Below are 15444 nucleotides of genomic sequence, written 5' to 3' on the forward strand. Positions count from 1 at the left end.
TGAATCGAATGGCAAATTCATTAACAATGCGAGCTCTTGCTTGGAAAAAAGAAAAAAATTATTTAAATTGCTTTTTCCATTTCATTCACCTGGTAGATAAACATTTCTCATGCATTTTGTTGCAACTGCGTTTACATGTCAGCGTTGTGAACACGCCACCTGAAGAAGTTATTAATGAAAATTTAAAGCATTACTTTGACAATTGTGATAAATGATGAACAGCAAAATTCTGAAAGCTATTTCTCAAATTAAATGCATACAAATCACAGTTGAAGTGCTGAAGCTCTCTTTTTTTTTTAATTTAAATGCTTCTAACAAGTCATCAGTTTTTTTTGATTGTTCACTCATAAAACACAACTGACTGTTTGAAATTCATTAACCTCATAAGTCTTATTTACATTTTGCAAATGTGAATAATTCGTTTATAATTAAAAATGAAATAAATGCACAACAATATGTAGATCAGTTATGGAAATATATATATTTGTTTGAGCTGCTATAAAATGTTCAATAGGCATTCTTTTATTTGCATTATCCATCTACAATGTTTCAAACGATGAAAACAATAATCACTTCATATGCCATTTCTTTATTTGCACACGTACATGTAAGTTGACAGTTTTGAAAATGAATTTTTTTTAGTTTAGCAAATTTAACATGATAATAAAATTTGCATGACAAAAATAAACAAGCCTCGTTAGAAATAGTTGTTGCATTATTGAAATTTTCCATTTGATCACATATATCAACGGTGCTTATATTGAATGATTCATTCAAATTTATTCGACGGTTTTGTCATGAAAAACTTAATGCAGTATGATAAATACAAGTAAATTTTAGCTAGTTTTATAATATTAATAAGAAGCATATTCAATTATTACAAATTGTTTCAAATCAAATTCAGTGTATAAAAGTAGTGTGCATTTGTATCGAATATGCTCATAGTTTTAATATAGTATAGTTCTGTTTGGAATGTTGTTTTTGATATTGAAACAGAAATATATTAAAAAAGATATTCAATTGTTGAAATGTGATAAGTTGGACGTCAGATAGGGGCTTAAAGTTTGATTAAAGGTAGGCGATCAGCAACGCCTCATTCATTCAATTGGCGTGAACAAGTGTCAAACACCGGCGTGAAATTTGCATTCCGGCTGTTCACGTCACAATATCTGAAATCACTGATAGACGAAAACAGAGAACTCAGAGCTTTAGGAACATTAGAAAAGTTCAGAATGGACATTTGCGCGCGTTTCGTTTTCTCTATTGAATATGGTGTTTGCGCTTTCTTCACATTTGAAACATATTCAACTGCATTGAATCAGGCGCGCGTCATTTTCAGCTTCAGCTTGACCGGCCAGCTGGTGCCGTCGCTCATTTTGCCTTTTAGCGGCTCCTTGCGCGGGCGTTAGCATTAAAACAACGTCGTATATCCTCCTCCTCCTCTGCTCGGCATAATTGTCAACATGCATCTGGTCGGATCGATGCCACGCAAGCACTTTACGGCCAACAGGAAGAAAGAGTCGTCGGCTTGGTGGACTTTTTATCTGATCCATCTCCGATGCGCTCCATTATAGCGAACGTCGATAGCTCATAATGACATGACATTATCATTGTTTCGGGCCGGTTATTAGCCGTGTAAAAGTGCATTACACTCTTGTGCAACAAAGTATTAACTGACAATTATTGATTTCCCAGTCAGTTGTTGGACGACGGATTTGTGCCATTCTTGCGGTCGCTGAGCAGGATCCAATATCTAAAGCAAGCATTAAAAATTCTACACTTTTCCCATTTTATACAGTATTTAGCCGTGTGAACAGACCAGACGGGCGAGGTTGCCAGTTTATTGGTGTCATCAATCCCGCACCAGTTTGGGCAGCTAATGTATGTAATACAAGCTTGAATCAATAGGAGTCTATTGAAGAAATTCAACTAAGCGTCAGTTATTAGCTTCAGTTAGCGTGTCTAAGTGCTGGCCGACGTCGGTGAACAACAACGACAAGAAGCAGATAATCAGCTTTCTAAGCAAAACGCTTTTCCGGCTAAATATGTCGATAACGGCCAAAATTGAAACGACGTGATTTCTGAAACCACGTTCCAGTGCATTATTGGAGACTCGCCGGCGGTGCTCAGCTCATCCCGTGGGCAAACGGCGCCGACGACCAAATATTTGCAAAGTCAAGTACCAAACTGGGCACTGACAACTCTGCTCGTCGATCGGCTGTTCTTCAGCGAAAAAGCAAACGGAAAAACCGACCGCTTGTGATAGTAGTTAGTAGCTGAACGACGCTCTTCAACTACCCAGAAAGCTTTAATTACACTTTCAAATGGATCTTTCAAGTGTACCAAAGCGAAGCCAATCCTCCATGCAACGCATCTGATCTTCTTCATAACATTTACTCTGCATTTAGCAATACCATCGACAATTGAATTAACAAACAAACAAACTAACAAACTCAATACACGAACAATGGATATAAGCAGACAAGTTCTATTTATTTATTTATTTATTTTTTAATATACAATTAATGAAACAATAAATGAACAGTAAATTGATTGTCATATCACTAGTTCACATGTCAATGAGTGAGTGATGTGTTTGCAAGAAAAAAAGTGGAATAAAATCTGCCAACCAACTGAGAAAAGTTTGTAATATAAAAATTTAAATAACGTGCAACAATTGAAATATTTCACATGATCAACAGACATGTTGTGAATTGAAAAATTTTGAAGAAAATCATTAAAAGCATTGAAAATTTCTTTTTTATTTTCATTTTTTCCATTCATTCAAACAGTGAAAGCAATTTCCCAGCTTCAATTGACAACAGCGTGCGCAATTTCCTGAGAAAACTGGTGCAGAAAGCTGGTACCGGTATATTTATTAAGCGGCTCGTTTGAAAAGCACCACGGTGACGACTGATCACAATTGTTGAACAGAATTACTTAATCCGGCCAGTGGTCGATTTTCACTTCAATTTTAAGCTTATTGGAACCGGTAAATCGTCTGATTTCCGGCCGGCGTTCATGCCATCAGGCAATTGTACAAACGTTGAACATGAAGCATACGCTGAAAGCATCGCAGGTCGCGTGATTTCACTTTGCGAAAATTCATCTTCAAGCAACTTGGAAAATAAGTTTCAAGAAGGATCATTCTATGATGATAGTTGAACAGAAAACTGGTTTCGACATGGATATTGCTAGTTTCAAGAGGTGTCTGAATTGTGAACGCTAAGAACCTGAATCAACCGGCCTTATTATGATTATTATCATCATCATTGCACATTATTTGCAAACAATGATTAAAGCAGGTCAACACGAAAAGCGTGCAATTGATTCAGCCGATTGCCACTTTTTCAAGCTAATAAAAACGACGAAACAATTTTTGAAATTGACATTTCATTTAAAAGAAAAAAATAATAATAAAATATAATTCACTGACGTTCAATTTCAACTGTCATCAAGCTAATGGCGATCAACTTGCGTGGCAGGCGCACTGATTTGGAACATTCTTGTCCAAAGTAATGGATCGCCACATTTCACAATTGAGTACAGCTTTGGCTTTATTATCATAAAGCGCCGAAAACAACGCTGACCCCGAAATTTGACGACACTGAAAAATGCTGCTAGCAACGCTTGTCAATTTGTCATTTTAAGCAGATGACTCAAGCTGAGCGGCTACTCACGTCCAGTTCTTTTGTTCACATTTTATTGTTGTGCTATGCTATTGGCTATAATTTTTCAATCAACTTGAAATATGTCACCATGCTTAATCATAATCCATAATTTTGGCATTTAAGCATCTTTACAACTGTATATGTAAAGAATGAAATTAAAAATAATTCCAAATCTGAAAGAAATTTACCTTCTTGCCCTGGAGCAAACACATACACACACATGTATCTATGCATGTATGATTGTATCTAAAGCAGTATGCAATTACTAAAAATGACCATTGAACAAGCCTTTTAATCAATTCACTAAGACGCTTTTGATTAAGCCTTCAAGGAAGAAAACTGCAAAACAAATGACGTTCAATGCTAAACCGTTTTACAATTTATATTCATACATGCACCATTCGTCAATTTGCTTGTCTAAGCTAATTTAGCATGTAAGCTGATACAAATGAGCAACATATTTCAAGAAGATTATAAATTTTTGCTCAATTAATTTCCAACAAAAGTTGTTCAGCTAATTCTATTCAAATGTTTTTTTTAATTAGAAGCACAAACATTGACAATACTAAAAGCAAACTTGAACGTAAAAATAATTTATTATTGTAATCATTTTCAACACAGTATTTATTATTGCTGTTGTTGATTTGATAAGTTGTGTGTGCAGTGTGATGTTTTTTCTTTTGAACCTTGAATTCGTCGTCTTTCATGCGGCAAGATGTCAAATGGAAGAAAGATAAAAGTTTATTTGTGGAAATATTACTGAATGAACTTTTGTTGCAGCAAATATGTTGTGGTCACGCGCCAATTAGAAATGAATAATCGAAATTACCCGGTTTTGAAATGTCACTTTGTCAAACTATGAATTATACGTTCTTTCTCAATTAAAATTCCAATTTCTGTAATCCACATGCGCATACATCTTCAAGCGACCAGACAGATTCTTGTAGCTGAGCAAGCAGTTTTCATTTTTCCCACCAAGCAATGCAATACGTACATTATAAATATGGCAACATCAACAGCACCAACAGTAGCAGCAGCAGTAATGATGAAAAAAACGACACTGCTTGTTTGCTTTGTTTTGCTTAAATGGCTGGTTTTGTTATGAATATATTTAAATTTTTGAATACAGTTAGCGGTTGGTTTTGTACAGGAGAACTGTGCAATTTTGCAAAGCCGGTCTCGTTCCATCGGCAGGTTCAATTGACCAAAGCAGGCCAAGAAGAAAAAGCGGCTAATGCAGTGCAGTATAGATGTCAGTCAGTTCGCGGTCGAAACGCTTGAAGAAGATTAAGGGACACCGCCAGATCGTTGTTCAAATAGTGCCGCGGCTGAAAACATACAACGCCGACGTCAAACATCGTCGGCCGTCGTTCTGTTTGCGCTGCTATTGAAACCGCCAACCGGCTACAAAAGCGCCGGCTAGTTAATACTGGACAAGCATTTCTTTTGCTTATATATTCTTTCGCCGCAATCTTTACTCATCTTTCAGAGAGCGAAAAAAGAAGAACAATAGAAGGAGGAAAGCAGGCACCTAAAACGCACGAGCAGGGCAAGGTCTTGTACAAAGCAAGCTAATAATAAAAATAAAAATAAATAAATAAATAATAATGATAATTAATAATAGCATTTATGACAATAACGGTATTATGAAAATCTGCAACTTTTCTTTGTCCAAAGCACTCTCCTCGACATCAGTATAGAATTGTTGTATGTGAGCGAAGCAAATAAAAAAATGGGGGAAAAAAGAACAACACCGACCAATTGCTTGGATTTGGCACAGTCGGTAAAGTATAGGAGTGTTTGAAAAAAAATTTCAGAAAGGAAAAGAAATGGAAACACTGGAAATCAAAAAAGACAACAGGCTCGCCGTTGCTTCTGCGATAGTATCCATTGGCACGGGATTCTCATACTAGAGATGATGAGCACGGTTCGGCCAGGTGCTGCTCTGTTTCGGGCATCATTTGTATACATCAACGACAAAAATGCAGCTAACCACAATGACTACAACGGAAAATCAGGACCATTTCAATTCCAACTCAGTCACCATTTTCACGTTGCTGCCGTTGTACGGCAACCGTCTACTTTTATACGAGTACCATCACTGAAAAATACCAAGTCATTGTGATAAAAAAAATGCCTCTTTATTTGAAATTCAAAAAGTACTTGACAGATGTGGGTGGAACGGTGGCAGCAGCAACAATATCAGCCGGCGATAGTGATCCAAAACAGGGCATGTTGGCTGTCATTCGATTGTCTACAATTGCAATAACAGTTGCATTCACTGTGAACTAGAAGTTTACAAACATTTACAGTATACGCTGTTGTTCAGAAGTGAATAAACACGAGACTGATTCAGAGAGTGCAGAAAAAAAATCAGCAAAGAAAAAATAGTAAAAGCAAAAAATTGAAAAGAAACACTAAAAACCTTGAAGACATGCATGACATGTGCACCATCGGCCTATAAAATAGTGCGTGCTTGATCGACACCGGCCGTTTTGGCCTGTCACATCTTGTCCGACCACTACGGGTCGTGAATTCGTTCTTCTGATTAATGGGATAGTTAAAACGGTTGCCTCTTGAGCGTGCAAACATCTGGTTATAGTTCGAGTGTCAAACTGGGGATGATATAATTAAAAAGAGCTAATCAATCATAATCGTTTGCAAATGTTCACGTCGCTCTTTTTCTGAACAAACAGTTTGTAAAACATTGAATTTCCCTGTTCATACAGTCCAAATCAATTAGATCAATTTATAATATGCAATACAGATGTAATTCTAGTTTGTAACACAAGTAAAAATATACAGGAACAATGATGCACAGAAAAAACAGTAATCCGTGAGTACAAATAAAAAATATATACAAAGCAATTGTGAATGTTTACCTGCTACGGCAACGTTAGTCAAACCGCTTGGAATGGCCAAATTGAGGAAACTATGCGCATGTGGATTAGGCAGCGATGGAGGAGGAGGTGGTACAACACAACGACCAAATATTTCTGGTCTTAGGGCCGCTGACGAATAAGGGTATCCGATCAGGCTGGGCACTAAAGAGCTTGGCAAGCGCTGTTGATACAAACTGGCAGCAGCTAGCTGTTGCCAGTGATTAAAAGCAGCCAAGTTTGCCGAGTGCTGCTGCTGCTGATGTTGTTGCTGTTGTTGTTGTTGCTGTTGTTGTTGTTGTTGTTGTTGCTGCTGTTGTTGGACAGTTTCCAATTCGCCTACTGTCTGTGACCTGGGTGGCACCGGTGATACAGCATTCACCGTATCTTCAACAATTGACCAGATTTTTGACTTTTTTGCTGAAGGCTTTTGCTCAGCCGGTGATGAAGTTTGCTGCCGTTTAGACGAATCAGCACCTTTTTCATTTTCATCTTGTGACTCCCAGAGTGTCTGTCGATCATCATCCGGCTTGTCACTTTCGCCTGTCAGCGTTCTTTCTTCGGATTCTAAGAGGTCATCTAAAGGATCCTCTTCCATTGATGCAGACCCATTCACCCTGCCGGTAGAAGGCTGCTCTTCGTCCTCTTCAGATCTGTTTCTCGGTGACCATGTCATTTTGTTTTCTTTTTTCAGACGCCGGCGAGCGTTAGCAAACCACGTAGACACCTATAAAGAGTGCATACGTCTAGTAAAACAGCAGAAAAAAGCTCCTCGACAAGCGGCCACTTCTTGACACTCATTTTAACGCCTTTTGACAAACACAACGCGCGTAAACGTCAACGAACATACCTGCGTCAGAGTCATTTTCGTGATGATTGCTAACATAATTTTTTCACCCTTGGTAGGATATGGATTTTTTCGATGTTCATATAGCCATGATTTCAGCGCAGCTGTAGTTTCACGGGTCGCATTTTTTCTCCGAGCTGCGTTCAAATCCAAAGGATTAGCAAACCTGAAAATACTGGAAAACGTTACTTAATAATAAAAACAAACCCATAAATTCAACAACAACATCACCTGTCTGCCGCGTATTGATAGGATGCGGTTAGCGCCGGGTCTAGATAATAAGCGGGCAATGTTTGCGCTGATGACTGTAAAACCGGTGACACTCCTTCAGCAGCTACTTTTAAATCCATTGCTGCTGCGGCCGCTGTTGGACTGACGTTCGGATAAAAGCCTAATGTAAAACCGTGCGGAAACGCTCCAGGGGTCCGAAATTGATCCAAAGTAGAGCCAGCAGTGGTCAGCATCTGTGAGGGCAAACCATAGCTGGCAGCTAACAGACGAAGGGTGTCGGCTGACATTTCAGTTCCATTTAACGATAACGTACCAGAGTTGATGAGTGAATGTTGAGTCGGGATCTGCGTCGCATCGGGTCGGCTAGAGGGTGATGATTTGGCATTCGACGAAGATGCCGATGTCGAAGAAGAAGAAGACAGAAAAAGCTAAAAAGCAAAACCAATTGTTAACTTCTTAACTGTTCGTCTGTAAGCCAATTTTGCATCACCTGCGGATTCATCCCGTACGGTAGAGCCTGTCCAAAGGACATTGTTACAATAGAGAAAGCAAAAAGTAAGAAACGGCTGCACGCGCGTGACTCTAGATTGACTTGTCTTGGTGAAGAGTAATTTCTAGCAAAGGATGCGAGCAGTTCGCCATACCACAGGGATCGCTTTGTCACTTAACTGCGGACGTCACGAAAGCTGTCAAATCGTATTACAAACGTTCGCCGATCCTCATCCATTCATTGGCTAATAGCTTGTTTGACATCTCACGATTGCGCGTAAACTGGAAGCTCGACGTTTCACGTGACTTCTGCTTCTAGACCACGCCTACCAGGCCAATTACGCGTTAATGCCAACCAATCAGCTTGCGCAGGTGAGAATGAAATGAACAATGATTGGTCAACGTGTAGCCAGCGGCCGACCCGCCCCAGTGGATGATTTACCGCTTCGACCCGGCCAGCGCCCAGGGCCGATAGCGCTGATTCATCCGCGCCAACGTAGAATCGCCGTCGCATTGGCGCCGTGAGTCCATCTCACCGCTGACCCCTGACGGACACGCTGTCAAGTCAACAATACTCTATAAGTCTTGGCCGATTGCGCAAAAGGCGCAGTTGGACCTTTGATCGACGATCGTGTTGACGCTTGGTCGAGCACGATGTTGCTGATCATGACAGGTTGATGGTTCGCTTGGTCGACTCGTTTCCACATCGGGCAATCGATACCATGCCGCCGCATTGTATTTATATTTTCGGCGGCCGTATGTCACGCGTCCAAGGGCCATCAATCACCGGACGCCGTATTAACACCGTCCGTGCATGTGAATTGTTTTGTTACCTGGGTTCAATTGACTACGACCATATGTCCAGCGCTTCGTTTCATCCCAGTGCCATAGACCGACTAAATATTTGTATCCACTGTTCACGGTCGCCAGCGCTTATCCGCCCCTAAGCCCCTGTTTGACATGACCGCGGTGCTTTTTTGCGCGGCTATGACAAAAAGTTGGAAACAAAAACGGATTTCGCCGTTGGCTGATTTTGCTTGCAAAATCACAAGCTGTTCGTTTCAGGTCGATAGTTTTGAAAACTTTCGCTTCATTCTTTGGGCATTTGTTTAATTTGCAGTCGATCGAAGCTAACATGAAACTGAAATGAAAATTAAGAGAGAAAAAAATAGTCTGACATGCTGATAGCAATTTGACGAAATAAATGCCCAAAAATTGAACGCGAGCACAGCTCAACTGGACATTATAATAAAAGAATGGAGAAGCCAAAAAATTAGTTTTTTTTTTCAAAACTTATTTGTTATGAAAGAAATTTATAACTCAATCTATTTATTTAGTAAATAAATAACTTTTGAAATATCATTCGTCGTATTAATGTCAACCAGCATGCTGATAAAAAATAAAACTTTCCAGGAAGTGTTTTCTTTTTTATGTTATTGATAAGAGACTCTGGTCAGACACGCATTACGGAGAAATAACAATGAGTTTGCGTGTAGGTAAAATATATTCTTTTCAATGGGCTATTTAAGCATTTTAATTAAAAATTGGATTTGTAATTTCAAACGAACTTCTAATGGATCATTGTGAATCATAATTATAATTGAAATAATTTTTACGCTTTATCATTCAGGTGACATTTGGAATATGTTTTACAAGTATGATCGACATAATCAAAAATAATAATGTTTGCTTATTTCCTTTTTTAGAAGTTCATTTGAAAATTAAATCGCACTGTTACAATGCAGTTACTTGTTAACAGCAAATAATTCATAGTATATTTATTCATTTTGTTAATTGTTAGCTGAAACAATTTTATCATGTTTCAGTTATCAGATAAATTTCATTTTTATATAGAGTTTACAATATATATATATATATATTTTTATCGAAAGTTGTTTCTCTTCGCTTCTTATCAAGTTGACTGATAGGTGTTGAGGCGAGAAATAGCGCTGCTTCAGTGTGGCCAAACTCTTGGCCAGCTGGCCGAATAGTTTCCGGTCAGATCATGTTGCCTGAACTGGTCAGGCGCGAAAGCAGATAAGCCTGCATTCGGTGTAAACTTCGATTTTTCTATTGAAGCTTTTTAGAGGTTACATGCCATTTAAGTATGAGTGTACATTTCCTGTAAAAGCTGAAAGTGAGCCAAACGAAAGGAAGCGTCAATTTTATCCTTTCACGTTTTCGCTCTGCTGCGTTTGCTAAATTGTATATTGAGAAATGGCGCCGACGCGAAGAGACACATCTCACGCACTAACGCGGTCACACAAGAAGAATAAAACTAAAGCTGAATATGGACAAGCTCAGAAAAGCCTCTGGGAAATCAGATGCTAGCCAGCTTTTTGCACTCTCTGTTTGTTTTCATCGGTCCGTTATAGGCTGTATAGTGATGGCTAGATAACTTGAAAAGCATCCAGTAGAGAGTGTTTGCGTCAAATTATAATACAGTATACTTAAAATAACAATGCATTCTGTTTGAAAACAACTTTGTTCATTCAGCACGGCTACTCTTGAAAATTTATCGCATCGATTCTACGCCGCTTTGAATCGTCTTGTTTAACTGCTATTACACTCTTTACAAGGAGCATACACATTTTTGAACTTGAACAACGAATTAACATTGAACAAATGCTATATATATTATGAAGTTTTAGAATTAAAAGAATGTTCATTTTTATTCATCACAAATGCAATTTGTTGCAAATTATTTATGTCAACATACAAGTTCCATTTATTTATTTATTTAACTAAAGAAGAAAAAGAACTATCATAAAACAAAGTGAGTTATTATTTAAATAAAAAAATAATTAATTTTTAATTTCAATTTAAATTAGGAATAAGAAATTTGATGTTGTATACATTTGTTATTTAATGCATATTTTGAAGATGTTGAAAAAATGATTTGATTTATCACTATTCAGTGGGAAAGTACTACTGTTCTATATTTATCCTTGAGTTTTGGCGATTGGTGCCAAAAGAGTAGATAAGAATGCCTATTGTCAAAATGGCGATTTGAAATGAAAAGAAATGATTCATCTCTTTTAAACTACAAGTGTTGGCGATTTTTGAAAAGAGCAACAGATTAGGGTGGATTTTGAAGCGTCAGTAGTTTGTCGGCCTGAAAACAACCGATATGGAATGTCAAATTTGAACCTGACGTTCAAAGCGGACCTCTTCTTGCACTTCGTTAGACAAGTCCAACCGCCTAGATCACAACTGAGCTGATTTTATTCCTCGATTGCAATTTTTGTTCCTTTCTCGTTGAGATGGTATCCGCGATATTTTTCTAAGGGAAAGCTCAGCGTTGTTGTTGCATGTCAGAATCAATCTTGACGGAAATCACAACGTTCCATCGCAAAATGCCTGGCGGACAATATAAGCTTTCATATAATGACAGCATTATGATGAGATGGATTTTGCACCGATTTAGCGTCGAAAGATGCTCAACTGGAAAAGAAAAGTCTCCTATGTAACAATATAAAATCCATCTATTACTCACAGATCTAGCCTCACATGTGGCCTGTCATTTTTTCTGAAATCAGTTCAAGGAAAGAAGCTTTTCAGTTGCTGCTATAGTCAAGGTGTTCACGCACAAACTAGCTAGCAGACTCATTCATTACATTTTTTTATTCGAAAGTTGCGTTTAACACATCTTGCTAGCTTGCAGTTTATTCAAAGAAAAAAGAAAAAATTTACTTTTTAATACTGTAAATAAACTTCCACATGATTAATTTTGAAAAGTAAAGGAATTCACTTCTACGCATTTGGCATTCTACGGCACAGAGCTCCAAAGCAACGATATATTGTTGAGATGCTGTAGAATTTTGGAATTTTTTAAAAAACACATTCGATAGTAGTGAACGTAATATTTTCCGGAAACTCTTATTGTAAATGATAATTTATTTCACGAATATACATACAAAACAATCTTTACCACTCTTAGTATTTTAGAATTATAAATAATAGTGCTTTGTCTGTCTCAACGATATTTCTGAACATTTCGCAAGAATTGGAAAGATTGCACTGCTTTGTTATATAAACATTCTTTTCAGATTGAATAATTTTATTAAAATTGATAAACAGAATAGACTGAATTTCAAAAATAAATCAAAACAAGCTATGAATGTAAGCTTTTTGTATGATAATTTTCGATTTTGTATTTTTGATAAATTAGAAAATGAGAACGCTTAGGCGCTGACAAAGTCCCGTTTGAAAAGTGGGGTTTGTTCTTGTTGGCATCCCAACGTTGCGACTTTACAGCTTGTCGTACATGCATGTCGTTGAGAAATTTCTATAGTCGGCCCAATAGTTGAGACATTCTGGAAAACCAGAGTCGTGATGACATGCAGAAAAGTAATGCTGAGAAAAAAAAACAAGTTTTTCAGCTTGTTTTTCCAATGAATTGAATGATTTAACTTTTGAAAGCGCAGAGGGCGACGTTAGCCAACGTCTGCTAAGCCAATTTTTTTTTCTTCTTAGATAACCATCTCGCTTCAATCACAATGTTGCTGCCACATCAACACATTTTCATTGTTCAACAATCAGTGTTAGCTGTTAAAAAAGGCAGAAAAACAATTATTTCAAAAATTTATTACATTTTTCTTAATTTTAACATTCGGCTAGTTTAAATTTTAATTTTCTTCCAAGCCCATTCAACAAAACCACTACACGGAATTCTATTTTTCTTCTTTGAACTGTTTAAATAATAAATTTGCTTTTTTTTCAGTAATAAAAAATATCAAGTCAAATTTTTGTCCCGTTATTTCACATTGCTTCATTCAACTAACTGTTTTTGCTTAATGTTGTCATTTTAAAAGAAAAGCGGCTTTAAGAATTAATCGCATTATCAAATTACTTTGTCTTTGATTAATCGACATGCTTCTTATTAATGCATTTCATTGTTACAAATGTAGTTCGCTTTGGCGAGTGCTGATAAATTTTCAAGAATTGAACTTGCTTCTGAGCTTTGAAACTAGATTTTCATGTATCTCTCAAAATTTGAACCACGAGGCATCCAGATGTCGCGAGGTCTGTTTTGTCATATGGCAGCTTCTTGTCAGCGCCAAGGATAAATTATCAATATGTAAACTGTTAATCAACATTTAATGACGCCAAGCATCGAACACAACTGCATCCGCTTCAACTGTCAAAGCTTTGAATTCATCGCTTGAAAAATGTAACAAACACTTTTGTCCGGCAAGAGATGATTGTTTTTCTGCTCGCTTCTAGTTGTTCAACATTAAAAGAATAAAAATTTCATCATTGTTATTAAATTACTTACTTTGCTCTTTTATTCTGAAAAAGAAAAAAGAATTGATAACCTTTAAATTCAAGAAATGATCTAGAAATTCACGCTCAGCATTCCAAATGTTCAGTATGTTAATTATTTATAAACGATAAGCATCAGCTTCAAAATGGAAATGATAATTATGAAAAACAAGTGAGCTTTCAAAATTCCTAAATCCTACATTTCTCTTTATTTCGAATCTTTTCAACATGTTGCTCAACAGTACTTTATCTTATCTTATCAAACTTACCAAAATTTGAATAATATCCAAACGTTATGTTTATTATCTTCGTGAAATTATAACAGACGTTTAGTATGTCAACCAAAGACGCACCCATAAGCAATAAATTTAAAAAAAATATGGACAACTACTTTCAAAAACCTGAGGGCATTGTAGAATATGTAGACAGAATTGCATACAAAAAAAACTGACAACTAAGTTAACAAGTATTGTGATGTTTCTAAAATTGAGATTGTAAAATCACTTCCAAGTCCAAACGATGGTTTGTTTGACGTTTACTAGTGTAACAAAGACTGTTAACAATAAGCTCAGAAACAAAAGGTTGTGCATCAAGAACATTCGATAAGCTCATTTATAAACATGCTAATCAATACATTTGATAATGATCTTTCGTAGAGATGTTTCAATTTGGTTATAGTGTCATTTTATAATACTTTGAACAATCTGCTATCACTCTAAGTAGAAAAAATAATGATTTACTACAAAGCAAAATGTGTAAAAGTGGAAGGAAGTCCTTAACTTTTTATATTTGCATGAAAACAATACAAGAATTTTTTTTACGTTTAAATGAATGATATGACCAAGCAGCACTGAAAAATTGATATAACCGAAGACATATTTGACCTTACGTCAAATTTTTCAAGGAATTTTACTATTTGTAAAGTTAAAGTTTGACATAAAATGTAAAAACCTTTCCATCCGTGAAAGTAATCAATCATATGAATTTTGTACAATGTTAAGTAAAGTTTGAAAATGTTTTTTACTTTATTTATTATGCTGTTGCCCTATATTATAATGTCGCATTGCTTTGACACTGGATGAATTATTTTTGTCGCTACGACGACCCATCTGTTTTATGAACAATCTATTGGTGGTATAAAACATTTAACAGAATGATAATCTTTGTATATTATTTGTGTGATATTTGCTCGCCAATCGGATAACGACAACAATACTGGTGTATCAAGTTAAAAGAAGTTGTTAAGCATTTGTGAGCATAATAAGTTAAAGCTCGATGAAAAGTAGCCGCCACTGTTCTTTGGATAAAGCCGTCTACAAGAAGGTTTTGTACAATGCTGTCGTGGGAATGTCAATTGTGAAACAGTGATCCGTTTGTACAGATCATTGGATAGGCGGCTTGTTTCAAAGAGTCGACCCCGACGCTGACCCGACCCCAAAGTGGATTAGTGTAAGCGACACCAGCGGCTAGTCTCTGATCAACGTTTGCTTCACCGAGCAGACGACCTCAACGATTAGTGTTCCACACTGTGTGACCGGCGCTAATAACCTTTCAAATCAAACAGTCTTTGTGGCTGCCGCCAAATGATACTGTAGATATGGACATGTCAACATATTAAAGGTTGTGTTGTTGTTCATGCTCTGACAACCGTTACTGCAACGGTTGAAAGGTGAACCAACATCATCAACTACAACTCTAAGCAGTATTGTGTCCATGTCTTTCATCTCGCTGGTTTGCTCTGTCTTGCTTTGTCCACTCTTGTTGGCAAACAGTGTTATTTCAACAAAACGACATTTGTCTATGCTGGCACATATCACCTGCATTATCAATCATTGCCAGCGTCTAGCCCTCAGGGGCCAGTGGCTCTCAATTGTCATTCAGCCTCGATGGGCTCAACTGATCGATCACATCCGGTCCAAAGAAGTACAGTATACTTGCCGGGCGCCGCTTGCGCACCACTTGGTATCTACTGTATATATTTCCTCGTGAGACTTTGTTGAGGGACCGTCAGTTTTGTCAATACGGACAAGCAGCGTTCACATTGGGCCAAAGCAACTTTCAC

The 15444-nt window shown here is 37.2% G+C and overlaps 6 protein-coding genes across 6 annotated transcripts; 1 reads left to right on the forward strand and 5 right to left on the reverse strand.

Moving 5' to 3' along the window:
- Positions 1–816: 816 nt before the first annotated feature.
- Positions 817–3165, forward strand: Tsp_11403 (conserved hypothetical protein). The gene is made up of 8 exons (XM_003372615.1): positions 817–829; positions 1075–1328; positions 1388–1579; positions 1696–1881; positions 1968–2074; positions 2112–2268; positions 2339–2485; positions 2980–3165. The coding sequence occupies exons 1-8, from the start codon at positions 817–819 to the stop codon at positions 3163–3165; spliced, it is 1242 nt and encodes a 413-aa protein (XP_003372663.1).
- Positions 3166–3469: 304 nt separating this feature from the next.
- Tsp_11404 (conserved hypothetical protein) lies at positions 3470–4859 on the reverse strand. Its single transcript, XM_003372616.1, has 3 exons — positions 4666–4859; positions 3860–3917; positions 3470–3607 (listed from the first exon to the last, which is right to left on the reverse strand). Exons 1-3 carry the CDS (start codon positions 4857–4859, stop codon positions 3470–3472), a joined length of 390 nt encoding a protein of 129 aa, XP_003372664.1.
- Positions 4860–4924: 65 nt separating this feature from the next.
- On the reverse strand, positions 4925–5632 carry Tsp_11405 (hypothetical protein). The gene is given in 4 exon segments (XM_003372617.1): positions 4925–4999; positions 5012–5143; positions 5180–5242; positions 5582–5632. 4 exon segments carry the CDS (start codon positions 5630–5632, stop codon positions 4925–4927), a joined length of 321 nt encoding a protein of 106 aa, XP_003372665.1.
- A 986-nt stretch (positions 5633–6618) lies between these two features.
- On the reverse strand, positions 6619–8160 carry Tsp_11406 (putative iroquois-class homeodomain protein IRX-6). Its single transcript, XM_003372618.1, has 5 exons — positions 8119–8160; positions 7629–8056; positions 7401–7563; positions 6904–7277; positions 6619–6715 (listed from the first exon to the last, which is right to left on the reverse strand). Exons 1-5 carry the CDS (start codon positions 8158–8160, stop codon positions 6619–6621), a joined length of 1104 nt encoding a protein of 367 aa, XP_003372666.1.
- A 755-nt stretch (positions 8161–8915) lies between these two features.
- Positions 8916–9709, reverse strand: Tsp_11407 (conserved hypothetical protein). The gene is made up of 4 exons (XM_003372619.1): positions 9682–9709; positions 9467–9506; positions 9083–9258; positions 8916–9013 (listed from the first exon to the last, which is right to left on the reverse strand). The coding sequence occupies exons 1-4, from the start codon at positions 9707–9709 to the stop codon at positions 8916–8918; spliced, it is 342 nt and encodes a 113-aa protein (XP_003372667.1).
- A 1703-nt stretch (positions 9710–11412) lies between these two features.
- Positions 11413–12390, reverse strand: Tsp_11408 (conserved hypothetical protein). The gene is made up of 3 exons (XM_003372620.1): positions 12300–12390; positions 11869–11928; positions 11413–11561 (listed from the first exon to the last, which is right to left on the reverse strand). The coding sequence occupies exons 1-3, from the start codon at positions 12388–12390 to the stop codon at positions 11413–11415; spliced, it is 300 nt and encodes a 99-aa protein (XP_003372668.1).
- Positions 12391–15444: the final 3054 nt, after the last annotated feature.

This window comes from Trichinella spiralis, assembly GCF_000181795.1.
Source record: "Trichinella spiralis strain ISS 195 chromosome Unknown Scfld9, whole genome shotgun sequence".
Taxonomy (NCBI): domain Eukaryota; kingdom Metazoa; phylum Nematoda; class Enoplea; order Trichinellida; family Trichinellidae; genus Trichinella; species Trichinella spiralis.

Excerpts from the sequence above, each read along its gene's own strand:
- Tsp_11403 (XM_003372615.1), top strand. Across the intron at positions 1,580-1,695 it reads TGCGCTCCATTATAGCGAAC|TCAGTTGTTGGACGACGGAT; the intron begins GTCGATAGCTCA and ends TTGATTTCCCAG. Across the intron at positions 2,075-2,111 it reads ACGGCCAAAATTGAAACGAC|ACTCGCCGGCGGTGCTCAGC; the intron begins GTGATTTCTGAA and ends GCATTATTGGAG.
- Tsp_11404 (XM_003372616.1), bottom strand. The coding sequence starts at position 4,859 with ATGGAACGAGACCGGCTTTGCAAAATTGCACAGTTCTCCTGTACAAAA. Across the intron at positions 3,918-4,665 it reads GATGTTGCCATATTTATAAT|ATACAATCATACATGCATAG; the intron begins GTACGTATTGCA and ends ATACTGCTTTAG. Across the intron at positions 3,608-3,859 it reads GTTTGCTCCAGGGCAAGAAG|TGTCGTCAAATTTCGGGGTC; the intron begins GTAAATTTCTTT and ends AGCATTTTTCAG.
- Tsp_11405 (XM_003372617.1), bottom strand. The coding sequence starts at position 5,632 with ATGATGCCCGAAACAGAGCAGCACCTGGCCGAACCGTGCTCATCATCT. Across the intron at positions 5,243-5,581 it reads AACCGTGCTCATCATCTCTA|CTTGCTTTGTACAAGACCTT; the intron begins GTATGAGAATCC and ends TTTTATTATTAG. Across the intron at positions 5,144-5,179 it reads CCTGCTTTCCTCCTTCTATT|ATTGCGGCGAAAGAATATAT; the intron begins GTTCTTCTTTTT and ends AGATGAGTAAAG.
- Tsp_11406 (XM_003372618.1), bottom strand. The coding sequence starts at position 8,160 with ATGTCCTTTGGACAGGCTCTACCGTACGGGATGAATCCGCAG. Across the intron at positions 7,564-7,628 it reads TATCAATACGCGGCAGACAG|GTTTGCTAATCCTTTGGATT; the intron begins GTGATGTTGTTG and ends CAGTATTTTCAG. Across the intron at positions 6,716-6,903 it reads GTATCACCGGTGCCACCCAG|TGCCCAGCCTGATCGGATAC; the intron begins GTCACAGACAGT and ends CAAGCTCTTTAG.
- Tsp_11407 (XM_003372619.1), bottom strand. The coding sequence starts at position 9,709 with ATGATTCACAATGATCCATTAGAAGTTC. Across the intron at positions 9,507-9,681 it reads CAATGATCCATTAGAAGTTC|CATGCTGGTTGACATTAATA; the intron begins GTTTGAAATTAC and ends ATTTTTTATCAG. Across the intron at positions 9,259-9,466 it reads CGACGAATGATATTTCAAAA|TTTCATGTTAGCTTCGATCG; the intron begins GTTATTTATTTA and ends TTTTCATTTCAG.
- Tsp_11408 (XM_003372620.1), bottom strand. The coding sequence starts at position 12,390 with ATGCATGTACGACAAGCTGTAAAGTCGCAACGTTGGGATGCCAACAAG. Across the intron at positions 11,929-12,299 it reads GACTTTGTCAGCGCCTAAGC|CATCTCAACAATATATCGTT; the intron begins GTTCTCATTTTC and ends AAAATTCTACAG. Across the intron at positions 11,562-11,868 it reads AGAATGCCAAATGCGTAGAA|TTGAGCATCTTTCGACGCTA; the intron begins GTGAATTCCTTT and ends TTTCTTTTCCAG.